The 25,629-nt window shown below is 38.9% G+C and overlaps 1 protein-coding gene across 7 annotated transcripts in view; it reads left to right on the top strand.

Annotated features, from left to right (window-relative positions):
- pard3aa (par-3 family cell polarity regulator alpha, a) overlaps positions 1 to 25,629 on the top strand; it is an 815,271-nt gene that overhangs the window by 540,616 nt on the left and 249,026 nt on the right. For all 7 annotated transcript variants that reach the window (XM_078537538.1, XM_078537552.1, XM_078537545.1 and 4 more), the window contains exons 13-14: positions 12,618 to 12,806; positions 18,006 to 18,176. In XM_078537538.1, the coding sequence (XP_078393664.1) occupies positions 12,618 to 12,806; positions 18,006 to 18,176 (360 nt within the window). The remainder of the gene's footprint in view (positions 1 to 12,617; positions 12,807 to 18,005; positions 18,177 to 25,629) is intronic.

A 25,629-nucleotide genomic window follows, 5' to 3' on the forward strand; every position in this document is an offset into this window, starting at 1 on the left:
AAGTAGAAAAAAAATCTGTGCAGAAAATCAAAAGTGTTGCATGTGGCAGAGATGAAATCTAGTTTGCATATCTTTTTTAAACCAAATTTCCAATCCAAAATGTTCACATCTTAAACATTCTGTTGGCCAGTCACCTTTGACCTAGGTAAGTGCAGAGTTATGCATTTGGGCGGGGGCAACACCAAGTGCACTTCCATCAGGTTCATGTCAAGTGTAGATTCAAAGTTGGTCGAGAAAGCAAAGCATCTTTGTATCATAGGTAACTGTTCTCTAAAGATTCATTATTAATGCAGAATAACCATAGCCCAAGTAGCTAGATTGTATTAATAGGACCATTCAATATAAAATTAAGTGCACCATTTTGAGCATTTAGCGTATTGCATCCAATTTTGGTCCACTCATATTACGGGAGGATACAGAGACTTTAGAAAAGGTTTGAAGGAGAGCCACAGGAATGATGCCCAGCTTTTAAAAAAAAAACATTAATTGCTCAGAGAGGCTTAAGAAGGTAGGTTTGTTCACATAAAAGATGCCTAGACTTTAGGGATGTTTCAATCAGTATACAGGGTACTTAAAGGGCTAAAGTATGTGTCTATTGATGGATTATTTAAATTCATTAGATTGGGGAAGACCAGAAATCATTCATAAATTATTGCAAGGGGTGGGGATGGGTTAGATGTTAGACTCTCTGGAAACCTTCAGAGAGTTCAACCAGTTCTTGGTTGAGGCAGAAATAAGAACCAGTACAAGCATAGTTAGTGTGGTCTCATGGATGAGTTTTCAGTCACCTCAGGGGATCAGAGAAATTTTACAGATTTTAATTGGCCTTGGGTTTTTAACTGGTTTTTACCTCTCCTAGGAGATCACATGGCTGCTGGTGGGTAGGGGTTGTTTAATCCTCTTGCTTCACAAATGACAATGGCATGAGGCAAAGTTGATGGACCAGTGGACCAGATGGTCTTTTCCTACTTGTCATTTTGTATATTAATAACAGTCTTAGACTGGCTGCTACCCGCAATTGGGAATGTTAAACTATTTACAACCATAATGTGTAGCTTTAATTGTTCAGAAAAATAGCATTACTGACACTAATTAGTGGTTGTATAGATTACTAATTTGTAGGCAAGCCTCACAAGTTGTCTTCACATAGACTACAGTCATTAAGTTAATTTGTTCTTAATTTCAGCATTAAGTTGATTTGACAATGACTAACGGCACTCTAGGTAAAATTAGTTTGAAAGAGCCTTGATGAACTTTGGAATTTAATTTCGTTGATTTTTTAAAAATTCTAAACCTATGCTCAAAAACATCTGTGCTATACAACTGATAAAGCTCTTCCAGTTAACTCCGCTGAGGAGAATTTGGAGTTTTAACCTTATTGATGACAAGTTGAATCTTTTGTTTGAATTGATTAGTCAGTTTATTTTCAAATTGATTTAATTAAATAATTTTTAAAATTAAAAATGGAGCGTGAATAAGAACCTGAAGAGGGAAGCAAAGCTATGAAATTGTCTAGAAGGCTTTAGGGTACTAATTGTAAAACATATGGTTTTATAATGTACAATATTATAACATATGTAATAATAGTTCACATACATGTATTTCTGATGATTTTTTAAAATTTGAATTCGTGAATAAACCAGAAAGGTTCTAATTAACCAGGAATCATTTCATCACCAAAGAAAAACTCCTTTAATAAAAAAAAACCTGTAGGTCTTACACACAGGCTGAAGAAACCATTGAAAACTCAGTAAAGAGATCATTTAGCCCAATATCATAAAGAGAGCGATAGATCTAATTATCCAGGTGAGTAGTCTGAAACACTTTGGTGCAATAATATGAATTTGTATGGTTTTAATCAAATGGCTCCTTTGGAGATAACTGAAAGCTGTCATGACAAGTGTTGCTCTTTTGCAAGGAATTATCTCCAACAGTTCTAATCTAAACAATTGTTAAATAATATCTTGAAGGGGTTATTAAGTGTTAGTGTTTTCCATTGGTGTGCCACTTGAGCCATAATTCCCACCCTGAAGAGGAGAAAATACCTTTTTTAGCTCCTTATTGCCTTCCTTTTCTCCTCCCCTTTACATGTTCATCGCATGCATGCTACTCTCAATGGACTGATCCAACTCACAGATATTTAAATAGATTCTATCAACGCTATCCTTGGTTGACTGACAAAAAAGTGCACTTGAGCAAATTAGATCACGTATGTTGATCAAGCAGTCATTTTTTTGAAGGCACTTGAATTTTAAAAACTCCATTGCATGAATAATTTGATTGTTTCTTTATGGGTGGGATTTTTCAGATGGTAGGTTTCCATCCTGCCACCGGTAGAGATGGGGAACGCATCCCTGCCAATACTAGCTGCCTTGCAGCCTGTTAACACTCTGTGGGGTGTTCATTGGCTTGTTTTGAGACTTCCATCCCCATCTGGGCAGGAAGACCCACCTTAAAAGAGCTGATGGTCAATCTGATGGCTGGCACCTTTGTACTTCCAGCAGTGCCAGGTTTGAGTCGTGGCCACTGCTGGGAGTACAGCCAGTTCCCAAAGAAGAGGAACTAATGGGAGCCGACTGAAGGTAAGTCTGGGCTATCAGCAGGGCCTGACTGGTAGGCACAAGCAAGGGGAGTGAGGGGGCTGGGTGGGGCCAGGTTTGAGAGACCTGGGGTGGAGGGTGGGTGACGGTGGGCATGGGGTGTGTAAAAGTGGGGTTTGACCTTGGTTGGGCTTGGGTGTCTCCAGTGGGCACAGGGGGCTCCCAAAGGAGGTACCCACCAACCTGCAGAACTAAAGCTCTTGGGCTACTTGCTACGGGTAAAATAGCAGCGGGGCAGGATGAGGCACGTTAGTGGCCAACTTAAGGGCCTCAATATAGCAAGGGCAGGCAGACTACCTGGTGCCTCTATGCCACCCGGAAAACGGGAGACAGGTTGTGGGAACCGGGTAGGAGGCCAGCAGGCAGCAGGCTACGCATTGCATTTTAAGAGCCCCCCCACCTTTCAAAACTGCTGGCGAGGTACTGCAAAATTCCACCCTTTGAATTAGTGTTCTAATTTATTACTCACTTCTCTTATGTTAAATCTAAATGTGGATTCCAATTTTTAGTAAATTAAAAAGGACATTATCCAAATGCAATATGTACTTCAAAAGGTAACCAGAAATGAGTGAAGCTCATTGTATCTTTATACATGTCATACGATTTTGTTAAGTTGGCAAATACAATTGCTGCTGATGTAAGGTATGGTTAGAACCATAGAACTTTGTAGCACAGAAGTTCAATCTGTGTTTGACCTAGCTCTTACTCAAGAAACTTAGTTAATTCCTTTACCCTGTTTTCTGCCAAAATCCTGCACATGCTTATGCTTCAAATATTTTAACCTATTTTCCCTTGGAAGATGACATGTTCTCTGCCTGTGGCAAAGCAGTTCATGCTCCAACAAACCTCTGTATTCAGAATTTTTTCTAGCCTGTTGCATCACTTTCTTGCTGACTATTTTAAATTGAGGCACCCCTTATCATTGACCCACCAGGGACAATCATCTTTCTCTCTTCACCTTATCAAGACCCTTTGTAGTTTTTTTAAAAAGTCTCAAAAATCTCCTCTTTGTTTCAGGGCAAAAATGGAAAGTATCCAGCTTTGTGCTGTTACTTGGATATTCCTAAATTTATTAAATTATTGTTACAACATATTTGTTTTTTTGTGTAGTTTAATTCTGCTTGAAGATTCAGTGATCTGCGTTTAACAGTTCGTATACTGAGAAGCTTCCCAAAAAAGTTCACATGTAAATAGAAATTTCAATAACCCTTTGGGATTATAGGTACAGTTTATAAGTTTTCCAGCAATGAAGATAAATTTAACCCCTCTATGGTCTAGATCTTTGGAGAACACTGCTTAATTTGATTTGGATTGCCACTGGTTTTAGGGCAGCTGTATTTATCATTTCAATGTGAAATAGGATTCATTGAATAGACAAATGCTAAATAAAAAGGAAGAAATTTTGTAATACAAAGGGAGGATTTTGGAATTTGCTATGTGTTTGTGGACAATTTATTTTCACTTAAGTGGATGATTCAGAAATTGATAACTTGAGAGCTATTGCTACAAAAGCAAATACTGTGGCTGCTAGAAATCTGAAATAAAAACAAAAAATTGCTGGGAATACTCAGCAAGTCAGGCAGCATCCGTCAAGAGAAACAGAGTTAACGTTTCAGGTCAAGATGACCTTTCACCTGATGAAAGCCATCTTGACCTGAGACATTAAGTCTGTTTCTCTCCACAGATGTTGCTTGACCTGTTGAGTGTTATTACCTCTTGGTATAAAGGCTGAAGTTATTCATTCATTTGCTCCTGCTGGTAGGGTGGGACTCTAACCTAGAAAATTGTGTATTCCAGTCCCAGCTGGGACTGGCTTGATCAGAGCTCTGTTGCTCTCATTAAGTGCAGTTTGCTGGTACTTGGCTGAGTTGTTTAAATGAATTCTGCATGAAAGCAGAACATTCCATTTAAGGTGCAAAAAAAAATTGGAGAAACCTATTCCACCATGCAGAAGCAAAGCACTGTGTGTTATGCCATCATGTGTGACCATGACACCAGTACAGATTTCCTTATGCTGAACCAATAAGTTGTAATTACCACTGTCCTCAGGACAATGCTGTCATCAGAGTGATGTAATTCAAGTACAGGATCATTTTCTGTCACAAAATAAAAGAGACTTTATCTTATATATAATTATATATGTGTATATATGCATATACTTGTAGACTGGGAGCTGAAGAGGGGTGCAGATAGACAATAAACCAGAAATTTCTTATTAAGCTTCAAATGGCAATAACAGCCTTGGTCAAAAATAAATCACACATGCCTGTCTATTTAACATTTTTCTAGTCGGAACAATACGACTCAATCTTCCCTTGTCCTGTTTGTTGTACATGGCCCATCTGCATTTCTTCCACGTCTATCCTAGTTGTATTTGTACTTTTCTCTTGAGAAAGAGAAAATATTTTCTCTTTGTATGTCATGTCCATTTTGAGCCTTGGGGTTTAATTATTGTGTTTGAACATGTTTCAAGTTTTGACTTGATCTCTTTAACTACTGGATTTATTCCAAGTTTTGACTTCACAGAGAGGTTAGAGAGGGTTTTTTTTTTGAAGGATCTGTCCCCAAGTGGTGGTGTCCACTGGACCTTAAACATCTTGAAATGGAAACTGGCTGAAATTTCCAAAGTAAGATTTCCAAGGTGAAAAGGCTCATAGTTCTACTACGTGAAGCAGTGACTCTCTTCCTGTTGAATTGTCAATTCAACTTTCTCTTCCTATTTCTAATGAATCAAGTAAATATTTGGAAATATCCCTAAGAAAGCAATCTTAATAGCAACTAGAATGGTCTAAAGCAGACTATGGATTATTTGCTGATCAATCACTTGGAGAGACTCTGTTGGATATCTTTTTATCTTAAGTATTTTTTAAAAAATTATTCTTGGAATAAGCAAAAAATACTATTTGGTAGCACTGCTCACAACCCAATTTGCTGTGACATCATTATGAGTCATCTATTGCAATATTGGACCAGAGCCACATAGGCCAGCGTGAGTTGGAGGTTCAGGTTCCTTCTGTTGAAGGACATTACTAAACTAGTTGAGCTTTTAAACCATATTTCATGGTCACTACCCAGTTTATTGAAATCAAATTCACAACAAGCTACAGTGGGATTTAAACATCATTGCTGTCAAGCTTCCGCTGATTATACAAGTTCATCCAAGGTGGAATCTACCAAACAAGCATGAAAGATTGGTGAATTTTAAATGTAAACGAGTGACGCCCTAAACCATTCATGTTCGCGTTTACTCTGGTTCAAGATTCAATTTGCCCGAATAAGCCCCAGCCCAGAAAACTTTCCGTACCCCCTCAGGTTGAACTTGTGAAATTCTGCTGATTGCGCAGGCTCTTTAAATGGAGCTAATTTTCTTTAGCGCATAAACATGTTTCAGAAGTTTTTTCCTAGTGAACTATATTTAACCCAAGAATTTTCCTAATGTACACCTATGAATCCATTAAATTGTTCAATATCGTTTTACTTGTAGTAATTTTCAGTGATTTTAAATCAGATTGTTCACAGGCAGAGGCCTGGGCACCCTTATTAAATCTGTACCACGTTAGCACTCTTAAATACATCAAGGAATATGTTTGAATGGAAACACAAAAAGAAATGATTACATTCTATTACACCACCAGATCGTGTTGGTTCATGGAAGATTCAACATGGGTGATTATGCAAATGATTTTAACATAAATTTAACCTGATGAGTGCAGTTTCATGCAGATTTCCCAATTCTGTCCAAAGCAGGAACCCAGCCCCATAAGCTTTCATGCTGCAAATTTTTCCAAGCAATTGTATTATTTTAGTACAATTGATCCTCACTCCACTGTTGAGTAGCTTTATCATGCTACCCTTGCATGGTTCCTTTAAACAAAATCAGTACCTCTCCAGAATTTGGCTTCTCTTTGATCCCACACACACACTGTTTGGAGGAAGTACTGATGCCTTATCAGTTCTCTACACAGATGTTACCTCACCTGCTGAGTGTTTTCTGCATTTTCTGTTTCAGATTTCCAGCCCCTGCAGCAGTTTGCTTTCTGTCATCTCCAGCACCGCTTCTTGACACCTCCTCTTTATCACGTATATTTCCAAAACGCATTCAATAAGATGCCACATACAAGGTTCATACATGAGATAAGGGATTCTGGGTAATATATCTGCATGAATAGAGGATTGGTAAATGGACGGGAAGCAGAGAGTAGGGATAAACGGGGCATTTTCAAATTGGCAGGCTGTGACCAGTGGGTGTGGCAAGGATCAGTGCTAGGGCCTCAATACATAGACAAAGAAAATTAATGTATTTAAGTTTGCTGATGATACAAAGCTGGAAATGTAAGCTATGAGGAGGACGCAAAGAGGCTGCAAAGAGATGTAGATAGGTTAAGTGGGCAACAAGGTGGCAGATGGAGTATAATGTGGGGAAGTGTGAGGTTATTCACTTTGATAGTAAGAATATAAAAGCAGAATTTTCTTTAAAAGGAGCAAAACTTGTAAATATTGATGTTCAGACTTTGGCTGTACTCATGCAAGGAACACAAAATTACCATGCAGGCACAACAAGCAATTAGGAAGGCAAATAGCATGTTGGTCTTTGATGCAATGGGATTGGCATACAAGAATAAGGACGTCTTGCTGTAATTGTACAGGACTTCATTGAGGCCATATCTAGAGTTTTGGTCTCCATATTTAAGGAAGGATCTATTTGCACTGGAGGTGGCGTAATGGAGGTTCACTAGAATGGTACCCGAGGGAATTGTTCTATGATGAGAAGCTGAGTAAATTGGGCCAACGCTCTCTGGAGTTTAGAAGAATGAGAGGCGATTTCATTGAAACATGAAAAGTTCTGAAGAGTCTTGACAATGTAGACAGTGAGAGTTTGTTTCTCCTGGCTGGGGAATCTAAAACATAGTCTCAGAAAAGCAGTCAATTATTTAGGACTGAATTAGGAGAAACTAGGAGAAATCACGGTTGTGAATCTTTGAAGTTCTTTACCCCAGATGGTTGTGAATGCTCCATTTTAAAATATATTTAAGGCTAAAACAGACAGATTTTTGGTCTCTCAGGGAATCAAGGGATATGGGGAGTGGGTGGGAAAGTGGAATTAAGGCCAATGAGCAGCCTGACCACACTGATTGGCAGAGCAGGCTCAACGGGCCCCATGGTCTATGTTGTTATATCTTTCTCTAGGTCATGAATGAATCACAGCTTACTCCAGTTGATCATCAGGGAGGGCCAAAGCCATTGTTTTTGACACCCAAGATGGGCCCTCCTTTGCTACTGACTTCATAGAAGTGAGATTGTACCTCATAGCTGTTTTCTTTCTGTAAAACTGACATAATGGTGCACTTTAGGGGACAGCTGTCTGTATCTCAACAGTGTGGAAATGCATCCAATGCGATGTTGTCATTGGCAATCTAGAGGGATTGTTTCTCTGTACCTAAATTGCAATGGCTCAGTGATGATAGTGGCGAGGCCAAATTTCTACACTGGTTGAACCAGACACAGTGAAACTTCTATGTTTTGTTTGCTGGAGCTGAGGTTCAAACTCTATATACTATTTATCAACATGATCATTTACTGCCACCTCTACAAGGTTGCTGACCTCCACTTCTATCCCAAGTCCTCTGTAGCGTTATCCAGATTTTTTGTCATGTCGATGCTCAACTACTCTTGCTGACCTCCCATGCTCCACTCTCCATGAACTCATTTACTTGTTTAAAACTCAGCTGCCTGGATCTAGTTAAACAATAAACCCTAATCTCATCTTTCTAATCTATGATTTCTACCCGAACCCAGCATATTAAATTATAATCTCTCTCAAATCTTGCACTGTATCTTGGCAACCCCTTCCAGTATCATATCCCCATCATACCCTCCAGACCTCTGAATCAGTTGGACTAAATCTAAACGGTTGGGTTTTGTTACTACATTCAGAGTCTCACTCCATTTTTGCTTTGGAGTCAGTTTAAGTTTATCACTTTAGTATGCGTGTGAAGCAGAATTGCTTTCCACCAAGTCTAAACTAATGGTACAAATGCACTCATGGAATTACAATAAGTGCACCTTGAACCTTTTGAATAATTGGTAAAATGTATGTGATACTTTGCTAATTCGTGTGTTCGATTAGAGAATGAGAGACACTTGTAATTAACCATAGTCCACAAGAGACCAAGGGCATGTGGTTATACAGCTTGAGGGACACCACTCCACCTCAAGCATGGGGCAAGGCAAGGAGGCAGACCTCCAAAACTACCACAGCTGGTGCGGGGATTGAACGCGTGCCGTTGACGTCATTCTTCACCACAATCCATCCAACTGAGCTAACCGACTCCCATGAGTATGAGAGAATTGGATGCCTTAGTCTTTGACAAAATAAGTTAAATGTAGGAAGAAGTTAACCTGCATAAATATTCACAGCTCATAAAACTAGTCTTCTGGTTAATTGTACTTGTCTTAAAGCTGAAATTTGTCCCCATTTCATAAAAACGGTAGGATTGCTGAATTTAATAAACTGTTTCTTCATACTTACATCATAAGTGCTATTGATTGTTAGGATTTAAAGCCTTTCACCTTAAGCTTCAGTGGGCCATGAACTATTATTAAGGTGTGGTATTCCTCTACACCGGTTGTTGAAATAGTTATAGATTGGTAGAGTACATTGCTAGAACCATCTTGCCAGAACCATTATTAATCTAGAATTGTGCAGGTACGTATTCTTTCTTTGATGGTATTGAAGAGAGTCAGGACAGCGTATTCTTCAGCTGAAGTGTGGTTAGAGGGCATGTTTTAAGTGGACCAGGACAGAAATGTAATTCAGTGTCCGCTTTAAAGTCCTATGTTCTGTGCTAATTTTTTACTCCCAATATAAATGCGTTTCACATATTCTTGTCATGTTGTAAATAAACCCTCTCACCAATGGCGGGACTGCATTGACTGAGGTTTTGTCTTTCAGAGACTAATGATGTGCTTGTTAGCTTGCCCAGCTGAACTACTTTGCCATGTTCACATTGGCTGCCACAAAGGCTTAGAAAAAGTAGTGATTATACTTCTCAAGTGGCACTTTGTGGTGTCCTGAGGATGTGGCAACAGCTTTCAAGTGCAAGTTTTTCTTCTTCCTTTACGTTGTTAAAACTTGCATTTCCATAATGTCTAGACTGTTTAAAAAAAAAAGTATTTCAAGACACTTCACAAAATGGGATAGAGATGCAGTTAGTGATAGAGATCCATCTATTAAAAGGAGAGGAAACTTCAGAGCAATAGTCCAAAGTAAGATCCAACAGGTAGGTTTTGAGGATGCTTTGGGATGAGGAGAAATGTTGTAAGGTGCATCTAGAATGCAAGGCCATGATGGTTGAAGGCCCTGTTAATGCTGAATCAAAGGGAGGGAATGGAGAGGAATGCACAGAAGTCTAGATTCAGAAGGATAACTGATGTAAATACATTGTGCATTTTTCTTGTGTATTTTAGTAGTAGTACATCTATGTCAGTAAGAAACCCATATATTTATTGAGAATGTCTGAGTATTATCAGCAGAAATTTAATTCTTTACTCATGAGAATTTAATGTTAAAACACGTTCTACCTGGATTCTTCCAAAGCAGCCACCTCACTTACAACAAGGCTGCTTTGCTGCACCTTGCTATGCTCAATATAATTACCATCATTGTTGAATCCCCGACCATAAACATCCTGGGAGTTACCATTGACCAGAAACTGAAATGGACCAGCCACATAAATACTGTGGCTGCAAGAAAAGGTCAGAGGCTGGGAAATGTGCGGCAAGTAACTCATCTTGTGACTCCCCAAAATTTGTCCACTACCAAAAAGGCACAAGTCAGGAGTGTTATGGAATACTCTTCACTTGCCTGGTTGAGTGCAGCTCCAACAACACTCAAGAAGCTTGACACCATCCAGGACAAAGCTTGATTGGCACCCCATCCACCACCTTGAAGATTCACTTCCTCCACCACTGACGCACAATGGGTAGCAGTTTATACCATATACAAGATGCACTGCAGCAACTCACCAAGGCTCCTTCGACAGAACCTTCCAAACCCATGACCTCTACCACTTTGAAGAACAAGTGCAACGGATACATGGGAACACCACCACCTGGAAGTTCCCTTTCCAAGCCACCCGCCATGCTGACTTAGAAATATATCGCTGTTCCCTCACTGTCACTGGGTCAAAATCCTGGAACTCCCTTCCCAACAGCACTGTGGGTGCACCTACACCACATGGACTGCAACGGTTCAAGAAGGCGGCTCACCACTGCCTTCTCAAGGGCAAATTAAGGATGGGCAATAAATGTTGGCCTACCCAACGAAGCCCACATCCCTTGAATGAATTTTTAAAATTTTAAAACCCATAGAGAATGGTAACAAGAAAGGAATTTCTACACACCAAAGGAAAGAAAATAGCTAGATAAGACTTTCCTTTTTAAAAGTTTTAATGTAACAGACTAACTAAAATTAACATAATTCAAACATTAATTAACAGGTCAAGGATGGTTCATACAAAAAGATAAATTTCACTTTAACTAGTCGCTACAACAAAGAAACACCTCACATAATTATAAGCACTTGCATTAGTTCTCGCACAAATGTGGAATCACATGCAATCTCAGTCTTTCTAGCTCAGCCTCCACTCAATCGTTTCAGCCCTTGAGTTGCCTGCATGAACAACTGTATTCCATCCAAAGTCCTTGGACATGGTTCACACCAATGTCTACCAACCCTCTCTCACTCAGGTCACAACAATCCTAATGACACAGAATTCCCAGAGTCCCACTTCTCCGACCTCCTTTAGACTGGTGGGCTCTGGCAACATTGAAACAGCAGCAATGGTTCTGGTCCTGTCCACAATTTGTTACCCTTCCTGTCTTCAAGTCTTTGCTCTTTTCAACTATATAACATACAGAGTAACATAGCCTCTATTCTCAGCAACCTGCTTCAACACCAATAACTGTTCCACAACTGCCAAACAGAAAACTGTTCCATTCAGAGAGAACCTTGCTTGTTTCCTCTTTACACAAGTTCCTGGTGTGTTCTGAACTGTCAAACAGACTAGCTGACCCAACCCCCCTGCAATTAGCTATCTATTTACCCTTTGCTTCTGAGCTGTTCAGCCCCATGGCAACCTCGGGTCACATGGGCATTTCTTGGAACCTAATGATGTCATAATCCGGAAACCATGTAACTTTCGGAATAGTCCCCTGCCCTCTTGGTCTTAAAGGGAAATCGTGCAAAAGAAAATGCAGGTTTTTCGTAGCATATTGTCACTTTATACTGGGCTTAGTTGGAGGCACTGTTAAAAATTTTCTGAATAATTTATTTTTGCAATGAAATAGGCAATTTGACACTTCTATGGAAATTGCAAAATCCTTTAAAGGCCATACTCAAGTGTTAAAAGCTTTGAGCAGAAAAGGAGAGGGACTTGGTAATTTTTAAATTCTCTAATCCTTTGGCTCCTTATATCATTATATCATAAAATATCAAAAAGGCTCAAGTGAAGGTGGCACCTTAGCCCATCACATTTTTTAGAATACCAGTCTTATTGTTCTCTCAATATAGGATTTAGCTGATTCTTAAAAGTGTGTTGCCTTCTACCAAGCAACCAATTCTAGCTGTTGCAAATAAATTTGTGGAAATGTTAGATGCACAATATCATTATTTCTGTAGTAGATTTAGTAACAAACTCCATTTATATTCACTGCCATAATTGGTAAATTTAAAATGATCCAGTTTGTAATGTAAGTTTATAAAATAGAAATTGATCATTTAGATTTTTAATTCAGATCTTGTTTTTGCACAATTGTAATTCTTGTTAGGAGTGAATTAGTAGTGAATATGCAGCCCAATAAGTCTTAAAAAATAGGAATGGTTTATTAAAGAGTGTGACTTTTGAAATGCTGTCTAACGCATTAATAAGGAAGGAAGATTCAAAACTGAATTGATAAAAAGTGTTTTTTTTTAACCTAACCTGTTTGAGATAACAAATATATATTTTTCTATATTAGAAAGCAGAGGATGATGACTTGGTGCTTACACCTGATGGTACCAGGGAGTTCCTGACTTTTGAAATTCCTCTTAATGACACTGGATCTGCAGGCCTTGGGGTTAGTGTCAAAGGTAATAGATCAAAGGAAAACCATGCTGATCTGGGCATATTTGTGAAGTCCATCATCAATGGAGGAGCAGCATCTAAGGTAAGCCATTTTGGTATCCAGGGGCCAATTAAGTCTAATAATTGTTTGAAGGATACTTTTAAAAAATCTTTGTTTTTCCAAATTTCACCCTCTCCTCCACAGAATGCACTGGCTCCCTAGTGAGATAAAGCACCACTGGGTTCCAGTCACCCTCTGGTATCTACCTCATTCATTTGTGAGTCTTGATAGCATCAGTTGAGTCTGATCCTATCCTCACAAGAGATGTATGTATGTGCAGTTCCAGTAGAGGCTACTGTAGCATGATGGAAGCAGGACCCTGACTAAGTTTTCTGACCCCTCATCCAAGGTTGCTGAGATAAATGAGCACTTCTACTGCCAAAGTGGATGAGCACACTTAATTTAGCACAGATCAGAAATTGAACATGAGGCTTCTGCACCTCAGCCTTTCTATGAATAAAGCAATTTGGCATTTATCACTGGCTAAGTTCACTTAGCCATTGGGGCTCAAAGTTTGAAAGTTGACACAATTGGTAATGGCTACTTAAAAGATGTGTTCTTCAATATTTTTGATATTATTCAAAGGCATCAGTCCAGAATCTTCTGGAAAGTTTCAGCTTAACTACAGCAATAGGAGCTGTTTTATTTTTTCCTGAGGAAGTTTGTGCATAACTGATTTATGCAGGTTTTACACAGAAACATCATAAATTCATACCCAGAATTAGAGCAAACGAGCAGGTCTTCAAATGAATTATAATATTAATCAGATGTGAAATCTTAAAAAAGCAGCCTTTGCAAATCCTGCAGGGAGAAAGGTGAAGAGGCTTGCTGTGATAAGTATAAAAACATGCAGAAACATTTACAAGGGGATAAAAGAGAAATATGATTTTAAACATCGGTAAAAAATTCTTTCAATAATATAACAACTAGTGTAAGAGGCAAGATCCCTAAAAGAAGCCAATGAGGCAAATAATTAGGATGAGCATAAAATAAGTATTACAGTGGAACAGCGTATCCCTGCATTGCCAGGCAAGACGGTGGAGAAGATGCCTGCCCTAAATAATGACAATCCAATTAGAATTAGTGACTCTTTGAAATGTGATTAAAGTTTTAGTCAGCTGACAAAGGCTCTAAACAAAGACCCAAATAAAACCCCAACGATGTACAATATTTATCCATGAGTTCCAAGCGTAGCTAATTCTAGTTGGATTACCTAGTAAATTGCAGTGAACATGCATTCAGATTTAGTGATCTCTCCAAAAAAGCATTTGGCAAAGATTTTGCTATTTAACGAATGTGGGTTCCTGGGTTATAACCTGAAAGTGGCTAAGAAATTGTTATTTTAATTTATTCCTTCATAGGATGTGGGCATCGCTTGGAAGACCAGTATTTGTTGCCCATCCCTAATTACCCTTGAACTGAGTAGTTTGCTAGGCCATTTCAGAGGGCTGTTCAGAGTCAACCACATTGATGTGGGGCTGTGGGTCTGGAGCCACATGTAGCCAGACCAGGAAAGGATGGCAGATTTCCTTCCCTAAAGGGCATTAGTGAACCAGATGGGTTTGATCAATGAAAGTTTCCTTTCACCATTACTGACACTCGCTTTCAATTCCAGATTTTATTAATTTACATTTAAATTCCACCAGCTGCCATGGTGGGATTTGAACTCATGTCCCCACAGCATTAGCCTGAGACTCTGAATTACTAGTCCAGTGACATGACCACTACACCACCACCACAAACAGGAGCAGTTGTATGGCCTTTCAAAGCTGCTCCGTATTTCAATAAGATATTCCTGAACTTCGACTTCCACAGTCCTGGACTATCCCCATATCCCTTGATTTCCTTACCATCAAAAAGTTTATTTATCTCTCTTGAATATACTCTAAAATGCATCATCCACAGCCCAGGGGTGGAGAATTTAGAAAATTCATAATTATTTGAGTGAAGAAATTTCTCCTTATCTCAGACCTAAATGGCCAACCCCTTATTCTGAGCCAGCGACCCCCTGGTTCTCAATTCCCAAGCCACAGCAAACATCCTCCCAGCATCTATCCTGTCAAGCCTCCCTAAGAATTCTATATTTCAATGAGATTAACCCTCATTCTTCTAAACTCCAGGGAATGTGTGGGCCTAGTCTACTCAATTTCTCCCCATAGGACAATCCCCCATCCCAGCAATCAGTCTAGTAAACTTATATTGCACTTCCTTTAAGGCAATTATATCCTTCCTTCTGAAAGGAGACTAAAGCTGTACACTGTGTGGCCTCACCAAGGCCCTGTATGTTTGTAGTAAGACTTATATCCACTTATACTCTAATCCCATTTGTAATAATGGCTAATATACCATTTTCCTAAACGAAAGCACAAAATGTTGGAAATATTCAGCAGGTGTGGCAGCATCTGTAAACATTAAAGTTTCAGGTCCATGCCCTTTCTGGAACTGCTGGATTTACTGAGAATTTCCAGCATTTTCTGTTTTTATTTCCAATTTTCAGCATCCACAGTATTTTGCTTTAGTGTATAATTTGTCTTCCTGATTGCTTGTTGTACCGGCATGTCAACTTCCTTTAATTTGTGTGCAAGTACACACAGGTCTCTTTGAGTACCAAGATTTCCCAGTCTCTCAGCATTTAAAAAATATTCTGTTCTATTTTTCGTATCAAAGTGGGTAATGTCACATCTCCACATTACATTCTACCTGCCATGTTCACGCCCATTCACGTAATCGAAATACTTTTGCTACCTCCTTGTGACCTCCTCACAACTTAGTTCACCACCTACCTTTGCATCATCTGCAAACATTGTAATCATCTAAGTAACTGATATAGATTGTAAACAGCTGAGGCCCAAGCACTGATCCTAGCGGTATCCCACTTAGTTACATCCTGCCAACTCAAATTACCAATTTATACCTACTCTCTGTTTTCTGTCCATAAATCCTCAATCCATGCTTATATATTATCCCCAATCCCTTGAGCCCTAATTTTGTGCAAAAACCTCTTGTGTGGCATCTTATCAATTGCTTTTTGAAAATCCAAATACACTACATCCACTGGTTCCTTCTTATCTAACCTATTTACAACCCCAAACCTCAAAGAAGTCTGATAGTTTTATGAAAGGAAAACTGCATGCGGTAAATGTGGTTTGGCTCTGTCCTGTCATAATGTGATTTTTCTAAATGCCTTGTTATCATGTCCCAGTCATAAATTCTAACATTTGCACTACTACTGATGTCAGACTAACTGACCTATCATCTCCTGTTTACTTTCTCCTTCCTTCCTTGCATAGTAGAGTTACATTTGCTATCTACAGGGGCCACTCTAGGATCTAAGGAATTCTCGACCAACAAAACTAATGTATCCTCTATCTCTGAAGCCACTTTTTCAAAATGCTAGGAGGTGGACTATTAGGCCCAGGGTATTTTGTCAGCTTTTAATTCTATTAATGTTTCTTTACTAAGTTCCTTACCTTCGGTATTGCTGAAAAAAGAGACTCTTTTTGTTGAAGCTTTTCATCCTGCACTCATCAGGACAATTTGCAAGGAAATACCAATGTCAGAGGAAGCAACATATTTATAGTCAAGCTGCCTTTACGCTGTTTGAATTTCAAACAATGCTTGGCTATTAACTGCCAGTCACCATCAAGTGCTGCACTTTCCGTGGCAGCACCTCTACCATTCAATCAGCACTTTCTTCTCGTACAGTATAAATATGTTGTTTCCCCTGACATTGGTATTTTCTTGCAAATTGTCCAGATGAGTGCAGGATGAAAAGCTTCAACAAAAAAGTCTCTTTTTTTAGCAATACTCAAGTTCTGTGCAACCAAACGGCTTTTCCTTACCTTTCAAAGATCATTGGTTCCCCGCTATTTCTGGATTTTTTTTGTGTTGTCTGCTGTGAAGACAGATGGAAGGTTGTTGTTTAATGTCACTGACATTTCTTTATTTCCCATTATAATTTCTCCTTTACCTCTAAGGGACCCATGTTGACTTTTGTTAATCTGATTTTATCTACTCATAGAAGCTTTTACAATCTATTTTAATGTCACTTTCTAATATACTCGCACATTATCTCTTAATCAATTCCTTGGACCCCTATGTTGAATTCCAAAATCCTCAGGTTCGCTACTGCTTTTTGGACATTGGGTGTCTTTTCTGTTCATCTAAGTCACCTTTAAATTTTCTTGTTCACCACAGTTGGGCCATTTTTCCTGTGGGGCTTTTATTGCCTTAAGAGAATATACACCCATTGTGTGTTATGAATTCATTCTTTAAATGTTTTCTATTGCTTATTTAGTTTCCCAATCTACATTAGCTGACTCACCCCTTGTACCTATTGGAGTTTGTTCTGATTTAAGATCCTAGTTTTGGGCTTAACTAAATCACTCTGAAACTTAATATAAAATTCTATCACATTATGATCACTGTTCCCTAGAGGCCTCTTTACTATAAGATTATTAATTAACCCTGTCTTATTGCACAATACAAAATCAGAAGTAGCTTATTCCCCAGTTGGTTCCTTGACACAGGTTTAAAAAAACTATCTGGAATGCATTCAATGAACTCACCCTCCACACTATTACTGCAAATTTGTTTTGCCCAATCTCTATGAAGATTCAGGTCTCCAATGATTACTGCATTATCCTATGGAATTATGTTGGGATTAGTGAAGTACTTAATGAGATGCTTTAGAGAGTGACGTTAGGATTTGTACCATTTCAAATGCACGTTATTTACGTTAATTCGGAAACTTTATCCAAACTGGTCCAATTTGCAGACTTGGGAGAGGTGTTTAAATCAAAGGAAGTGACTCAAACTAGAAAATGAATTGGCCAAATTTGTAACGGGATGGAACAATGGTAGATGATTTTTTTTGTCTGATGAAGAAGAGAAAAACATATAAAGATGTATGCCATGAATCATGTTGAAGTAGCATGTTGATGAAGTTAAATAGATGCTCTTCTTGACCATTTTGAAAATTGACAGTGCAAAACAGTTCTCTGTTTTCATGTTCATATTGTTGAAGAAGCCATATGTTCCCTGTCTCTATGGTAAGTTTATTTTTGTTTTGTTAGCATACTTTTCAAACTGACCAGTGTAACTCCTGAGTATTTGTAGCAAAAAAAAAATGCCTTGTCAAAAGAACATTTCCTGAGTGAATTTGTTCACTGGATTTTGAATGAAAAGATTACAAATTGAGAACTGATTTGACAGCAGAGTTTTATCATGCCTTCACTTCAGGATGGTAGACTTAATGTGAATGACCAGCTGATAGCAGTGAACAGTGAATCATTGTTGGGAAAGACAAACCAAGATGCCATGGAGACACTCCGGAGATCCATGTCCACAGAGGGAAATAAAAGGGGAATGATCCAGTTGATTGTTGCCAGGAGGATAACAAAACACAATGAGGTAAGGATTAGTGTTGGATTTGATAAAATGAGAGGCCACAATATATGAACCCCCAGATAGTCCATTATTTTCCCCTCAATTGTTTTTCCTTTGAAATATAATTTTAAAAAATGCAATCATTCAATTCCTAAGGGTACCCATTTCTGTTTTTTAATTCTAAAATGTTGAGAATAATTTGTCTATTAAATATATCATTAGAGTTTGCTGTGAAACAGCAAATGAACTTTGGTGAAGAAATATAGAATTCACTCTATATCATGAATAAAATCTTATTTCAAAGATGAAGTCTGCTCTGTCTTTCTTGCAGATGCTAATATATATTCAAATATGCGTCAGATAAAAATGTGATCCCCAGAGGTTAGAGTATTTCTTAATTTCCACCTTTGTTGAATGAGCTGCTTTGATTGCCGGTTGTGGGAGGCAAAATAAATTATTTTTTAAAAAAAATTATTGCTGCTATTTCCTGTTGAAGCTTCTGTGTTTCTATTCCCTCACAAAATTTCAACATTATTTTCTTCATAGCACACAATCTGTCACATAATATTTAATACAATTAAACTTAAACCTTTTTATTTGAACTCTCTTTGAAATTCTAAAAAGTGCTATATTGCCTCAAAGAGCTAAAAGCTATAAAAAGCACTGCCCTTCCTTATATTTGTGCCTTGCACAAAGTTTGTATTTTACTTTCTAAAAATGATGATCAGAAGCAGCCTGGAATAGACTTTTTTAAATATAGAACTCACCTTGATATAACTCATGATTTGGAGTGTGAGCAGCACACCTCCTTTATGACGTCAGATCAGGATGCTTTTTGTAGAAAATTACTGTTCCTAAGCTGCCTCTTACCAGCATGTTAAAGCACAAAGCTGGTGACCAATTCCTGAGTTCCCTACGAGAAGTGAACAGATATTGTTTTTCTTTATATAAAGGTTATATGGCACCGCATTAAAGCCAAGAGGATTTTGTTGCTCTTGAGTGGAATGTTTAATTTTAGCAACACAGTCGTGCAGGACATTTTTAGCGATTAGATTTATGAATAAGAGTTTGCCCCTTGGCTCCCTACATGTTGTTTTCGCCATCATTCGAGATTGACCTGTCCTTGCATTGAAACAGAGTTTCTGTTTCTCTAAAATATTTACATGAATGGAACTATAAATGCTTCACCTTGGTTAGGACCTATTAATTGGTTGTGAGGGATGATATTCTTTGGCTTTCCTTGAATGGAATTTTATATTGACTCCCCAAGTCCCAGTAGATAATTGAGCCTTGCATTTGATCCAGGTATTTTTCAGGCTGGAAGGTTTGTAGTGGAGTTCCCCAGGGATCGGTATTGGGACCTTTGATTTTCCTTATATATGTATATAAGTTCAAAGTTTGCGACACAAAACTTGGGAGAATTGTAGACTGAGAGGTGGAGAGTGTAGAACTTCAAAAGGACATTGACACGTTGGTAGAATGGGCAGATAGGTGGCAGATGAAGTTCAATGTGGAGAAATGTGAAGTGATACACTTTGGTCCAAAAACATGGAACGACAGTATAAAATAAAGGATACTATTCTAAAGGGTGTACAGGAGCAGAGAGACCTGCTTGTATATGTACGTAAGTCATTAATGGTGGCAGGTCAGCTAGAGAGAGCTGTTTCTAAAGCATACAGTATTCTAGGCTTCAGTAATAGGGGCATGGAGTACAAGAGCAGGGAGGATATGATGAACTTATATGGGACACTGGTTAGACTTCAGCTGGAGTATGTGTACAGTTCTGGGTGCCACACTATAGGAAGGATGTGAGCGCATTGGAGAGAGTGCAGAAGAGGTTTACGAGAATAGCTCCAGGGATGTGACACTTCAATTATGAGGAAAGATTGGAGAAGTTGGGACTGTTTTCCTTGGAGAGGAGAAGACTAAGAGAAGACTTGATAGAAGTTTTCAAAATCATGAGGCGTCTGGACAGAGTAGATAGGGAGAAACTGCTCCCACGCGTAAATGGATCGAGAACCAGAGGGCACAGTTTTCAAGTGCTTTGCAAAAGAAGCAAACGCGAGGTGAGAAAAAACTTTTTCACACAGCGAGTAGTTAGGGTTTGGAATGCATTGCCTGGAAGTGTGGTGGAGGCAGGTTCAATCGAGGCATTCAAGAGGGCATTGGATGATTATTTAAATAGAAACAATGTGCAGGGTTATAGGGAAAATACAGGAGATTGGCACGAAGTTAAAATGCTTGGAAGGCCGATGCAGACACGATGAGCCGAATGGCCTCCTTCTGCTCCGTAATGATTCTGTGCACTGTATCATTTCATTTTGAGAGTTGTTGGAGAGATGAGTAGCGTCTCTCAGTGACATGCTTACTTTCAGTGAAGTAATGCTGAATTTTTGAATCATATTTGTACTTCATCACGACTTACCATCGGCCACCAGCCATTTAGGCCCTAAGCTCACAAATTCCCTCCCTAAACCACTCCACTTTTCCCTCTTCTTTTATGACTCTCATTAAGTCCTGCCAACTTAACCAAGCTTTTTAGTCACCCCTATTAAATTTTCTTTCTTTAGCATAATGTCAGCTTTTTGTCTGACTTGACCCTTATGATGTTTTCCTATGTTATTGGCACTATATGAATGTCATTTGTTGTCTAATGCTTCCAAAATAAAGGAATTATTGTGCCTCGTTTTAAATTTTGTTCCTATGTGTCTGCAGCACTTGCCTGGCACTTATGCAAGACACGCCTAGGGTAAAACACCTTTGCCTCAATCTGTGTGTCCCAAATACAAAAAGAAGTGTGTTCAGCTGGTATATTTGGTTTCCATACAGACATGTCAGTTATAACTAATTTAAAAGTGGCAGGAGGGAAGCTGAAATGAAATCTGCTGGATTAAAGGAAATGAGTTGATTCTGTTGGATGTATCAAAGATTGCCTGTAGAAGCACTGGTCATTGATTTTTCTGCAATGAGTTATCAATTGGTCTGGCTACTAAATTATGTTTTATAAGCATTGATGAGGACACTAGGGAGAGAGCTCCACTTTTCCATCCACTCAGTTATAATGATGAACACACTGTGGCCTTTTCTCCACATGTTTAATGATAAAGTACTTTTAAAAATATATTTAATTTTGTAAGTTTTTTTGCACAAAGAATACTAATTAACATTATATTACTCATAATGAGTCAAGATTATTCTGTGATAAATCGAGCTAAAAGCAAATCATCTCTAAAATCATCAATGCAGTAGAATAACAAAAGCATGAATGCTTGCCCGCACAATGTAGTTTGAGCACACGGAAATTAATATCCTTTTGACTTGACTTGTTTCCCGGGGAAATGTCATTACAAGCCTCTAATTTAACAATTGATTAGAAAAAGACCAATTTAAATATGCTTTTAGTATCACCCTATTTGTGCTGAAAATGAAGTTGTCAATTCATAATTAGATGCTCAATAGCTGTTCTGATAGTTGATTCTTAAAAAGCATATGTGATTGTGGTTTTATTCTGATTGACAAATGTAGTCTGCATCTGAAGTAAGTGTAGGAAAATGGGTTTAAATGAGGAGCTGTGTTTTTATCATTTTAAAATTCTACTTTTATGTCATCTGTATAGAGGCAGTTTTAAACCAATTGTTAAAACTAGGTTAAATGAAAATTGTCACCTTTTAATTGCAATTAAAACTAAGAAATTAAATCTTTGCTTTATGATTTAAATCTTACTCCAAGGTTCTACAATATTCCAGTCGTTCTTGCTAATTCTATAATTATGTTGACCCTTCACTGCAATAAATAGAAATAGAGCAGATAAGATTGCAAATTCGTTCCCTATCTCATTTATATTAAACTGGTAATACTTGCAACTAAAATATATATTTTTGCAAGCATGTGACCTCTCCAGACATCTGTCTCATATGTTTGGAACGTGGTGCGATTTTTCTTACCCCCTCGAGTGCCTGTGGCACTCAGCCAACTTCCAAATGTCAGGAGGAATTAGTCCAGTGCTTTGACTTCAAAGTCTTTGTCAGGAAAGCTTATTTCAGTTTGCTCTTGGCCTTGCCTGGAAGCTGAAAGAGTAACTCCAGTATATCACATCCACTTGAGATATTTACTATAGAGACTGCTTTATTACTGTTTTGTAATACCATTTGTTTAAAGATTTTTTAAATTAAAATGAGCTCTTTGTTTATTTTCCTCCAGCATATATGCACAATATTAGGTCATAAGTGTTGGTTTTGAGCAGTTTTGGATATTAAAATAATGTCACTGTAATAATGTTGAAAAAAATTGCTATTTAAAAAAAACTTGAGATCAATTAATGTCTTTTCTGGGCAACTATCATCATTCGGATTTCTAAATGATGCAGATGGGCTTGTCTTGACACTTTCGTGTGGAATGTGGAATTGGTGTTAACGAGAATTTGGAATGATATATCTGTGGTATTTAATTTGGCTGCCTTTCTGATAGTTCAAAAGCTGTTGTTTTCTGAAACTTCTAAGCTCTATAGTGACCTTTCATTCAATACAGTGCTACCCCTGTTTTGATCTTTTTGAATGTGAAAGGCTCCCTCCACTGCTTTCCCCCACCCAAGTCAAATTCATGCAGCCTTTTCTATATTTTTAAAGGTTTCATTTTTCTGACATTTTCTGAAATCATTTCTGAATAAACTACAGTACAAAATCAATTTCTGTGTACAGCAAATGATGAATAAAATTTAGTTTTTAAATGTAATTGCGATGATAGTGTAGCCCTTAAAGGTTCCAAGTCTTGTTTAGCTATGAAGCACCTGAAATTATTTTCTGGAAAGAATAGTAATATTGCAGCAGACGGTCATGAAATCCGTGAATGAGCTTGTAATTGTTCTAATGATTGCTGGTAATTTGCATGCATTCCCTTTTTTGCATCTCCCTTCCTGACTTTGAAGCAATGATTTGTGCTGGGATGCAATGCTGCAGGTGACATCCGCCATCTTGTATTTCACCCAGATGAGCGTTCTTCAAACATGAGCCTGCATCAAGGTTGTCAACTGCATATTCATCCATTGACTGGGGAATATTCAAGCTGAGTTTGTGCACCAATGACTCACCCATTTCCCTACCTGCTCTATAGCAGACATATGCATATATACATACAAATTATGATCAGGAGTAGGCCACTTAGCCCCTCGAGCCTGCTCCACCATTTAATAAGGTCATGGCCTATCTGATTGTACCCTCAGCTCCACATTCCCAGCTACCCCAGATAACATTTAACTTCCTTGCTTATCAAGAATTTACCTAGCTCTGCCTTAAATATATTCAGACTCTGCTTCTATCATCTTTTGAAGAAGAGTTCCAAAGACTCACTACCCTGTAAGAGAAAAGCATTTTCCTCATCTCTGTTTTAAGTGGGTGACCCCTTATTTTTAAACAATGATCCCTAGTTCTAGATTCCGCCACAAGAGGAAATATCCTTTCCACACTTTCAAAAAAATTCATTCACCGGATGTGGGCTTTGCCGGCTGGGCCAGCATTTATTGCCCATCCCTAGCTGCCCTTGAGAAGGTGGTGGTGAGCTATCTTCTTGAACCGCTGCAGTCCATGTTGTGTAGGTACACCCACAGTGCTGTTTGGAAGGGAGTTCTCGGATTTTGATCCACCCTGTCAAGACTCCTGATGACCTTGTATGTTTCAATCAAGTTGCCTCTTACTCTTCTAAACTCCATCGGATACAAGCCTAGCCTGTCCAACCCTTCCTCATAAAACAGCCCTCCCATTCCAGCAGCTATTAGCCAAGTAAACCTTCTCTGAACTGCTTCCAACGGATTTACATCTTTCCTTAAATAGGAGACCGAAACTGTACACTGTACTCCAGATGTGGTCTCACCTATGCTCTGTATAACTGAAGCATTAATTTCCCAGCAGGGCTACTGGACAAGAGTAGAGTCCTCATGCATCTCTGGCCATTTCTCCTGCAACTCAAAATTTGATCACTGCCATCAACTTTCTACCCCTCCATAGGATTAAAACGGCCCTAACCAAGATCATGAACTGTCATCGTGGCACATTATCCTTTCACATTGTCCTCAACCAGCTCTGCAACCTATGATGCACACCATCCCCCTCATACACTAGCTCCATGGTACTGGGTTTTCTTGGTTCTACTCTTACCAATCATCTGATCTTTTCCCACCCTCCATGCTAGTAAACTTGTGTGTCCTTTGAGGATTAAATTTTGGCAGCTGCCTCTACCCCATCTGTGTTCTACCCCTTGGCAACATCATCTGTGGACCTGGGGTACAATTTCAGATTTAAGTGGATGGGGGGGGGAGGTATTCCCTGAGTCGGAGCATGCGTGAAAGAGTGCAGAAATCTCCCTGAAGCACAGAGGTGCCTCAGGTAGATTAGTTTAAGTTCTGGAAAATATAATAAAGGTGAAGAAAAATTTTAAGGGCATGTCCCCCTCATGTGAAACTGTCACATGAGCTGGGACATGTCCATTAATTTTTTTTCAAAGATTTTCGTTTAATTAATAAACCCTTCATGAAACTTCATCCCGCCCGTGGATAAGGTTTCATGAAAAATGCGAAGGCAGCCTGGGCTCTTCACCTGCCCGCCAACCTTAAGTAAGGTTGGATGGGCAGCATTCTTAACAACTTTAATTACTTTGTTAATGGCCTTAATGGGCCTTTGACAGTTTGGCATGCCCCGCCGAGCTGACAATCTAAATGATGCGCGGTGATGTCGGGATGCCCGCCCGACGTCACTGCACGTCATTTTATGCATCAGCGAGTGGGCCCCGTCCCCACTTGCCAACAGGAAAATTCTTCCTTTGTATTCAAATCTATCATTGTGTCACATTTATATTTTTGTAAATTTCTCAGCCCTACAATTCTATTTCCCTGCCACCCCCTCCTCTGACTCTGGCTTCTTATGAAATCCACTCTGGCCTTTCTCCCTTCTTTTAACTCCAGCATGTGCAGGCCCCCACTTCCCTTTGCCTCACCATTGAAAGCTTTGTCACCAGCCGGCTTTGCCATAGTCTCCTCCCTCCCTTCCGCCCACTTCTTAAAAACCCTTCTTTGATCAAACTTCAGGCCTCCCCTCGTTACATTTCCACATATGGCTTGATGTCCATCTTTCCTTTGTTCTTCTGTAAAGAGAAGCGCTAGTGTAATGTTTTACTGTGACCAAGGCTTTATTTTAAATGCAAGCCGTTTTTCCTCAATAAATGGAGGATTAACCGCAATGACTGGTGGTTGGCAATCTGGGTGCAATGACTTGGGATAAGGGATCAATTATTCATGAGTGAGATGAAGAAAAATGTATTCACTTGGAGACTCATGAATCTATGGAAATCTCTACCCCAGAGAGTTGTAGATGCTCCATTGTTGAGTGTGTTCAGGGCTGGGATATGGAAATCAAGAGATATGGGAAGCAGGCAGGAAAGTGAAATTGAGACAGAAGATCAGCCATGTTTATATTGAAAATGGAGCAGG

Source organism: Cetorhinus maximus, chromosome 3, assembly GCF_964194155.1.
Source record: "Cetorhinus maximus chromosome 3, sCetMax3.hap1.1, whole genome shotgun sequence".
Classification (NCBI taxonomy): domain Eukaryota; kingdom Metazoa; phylum Chordata; class Chondrichthyes; order Lamniformes; family Cetorhinidae; genus Cetorhinus; species Cetorhinus maximus.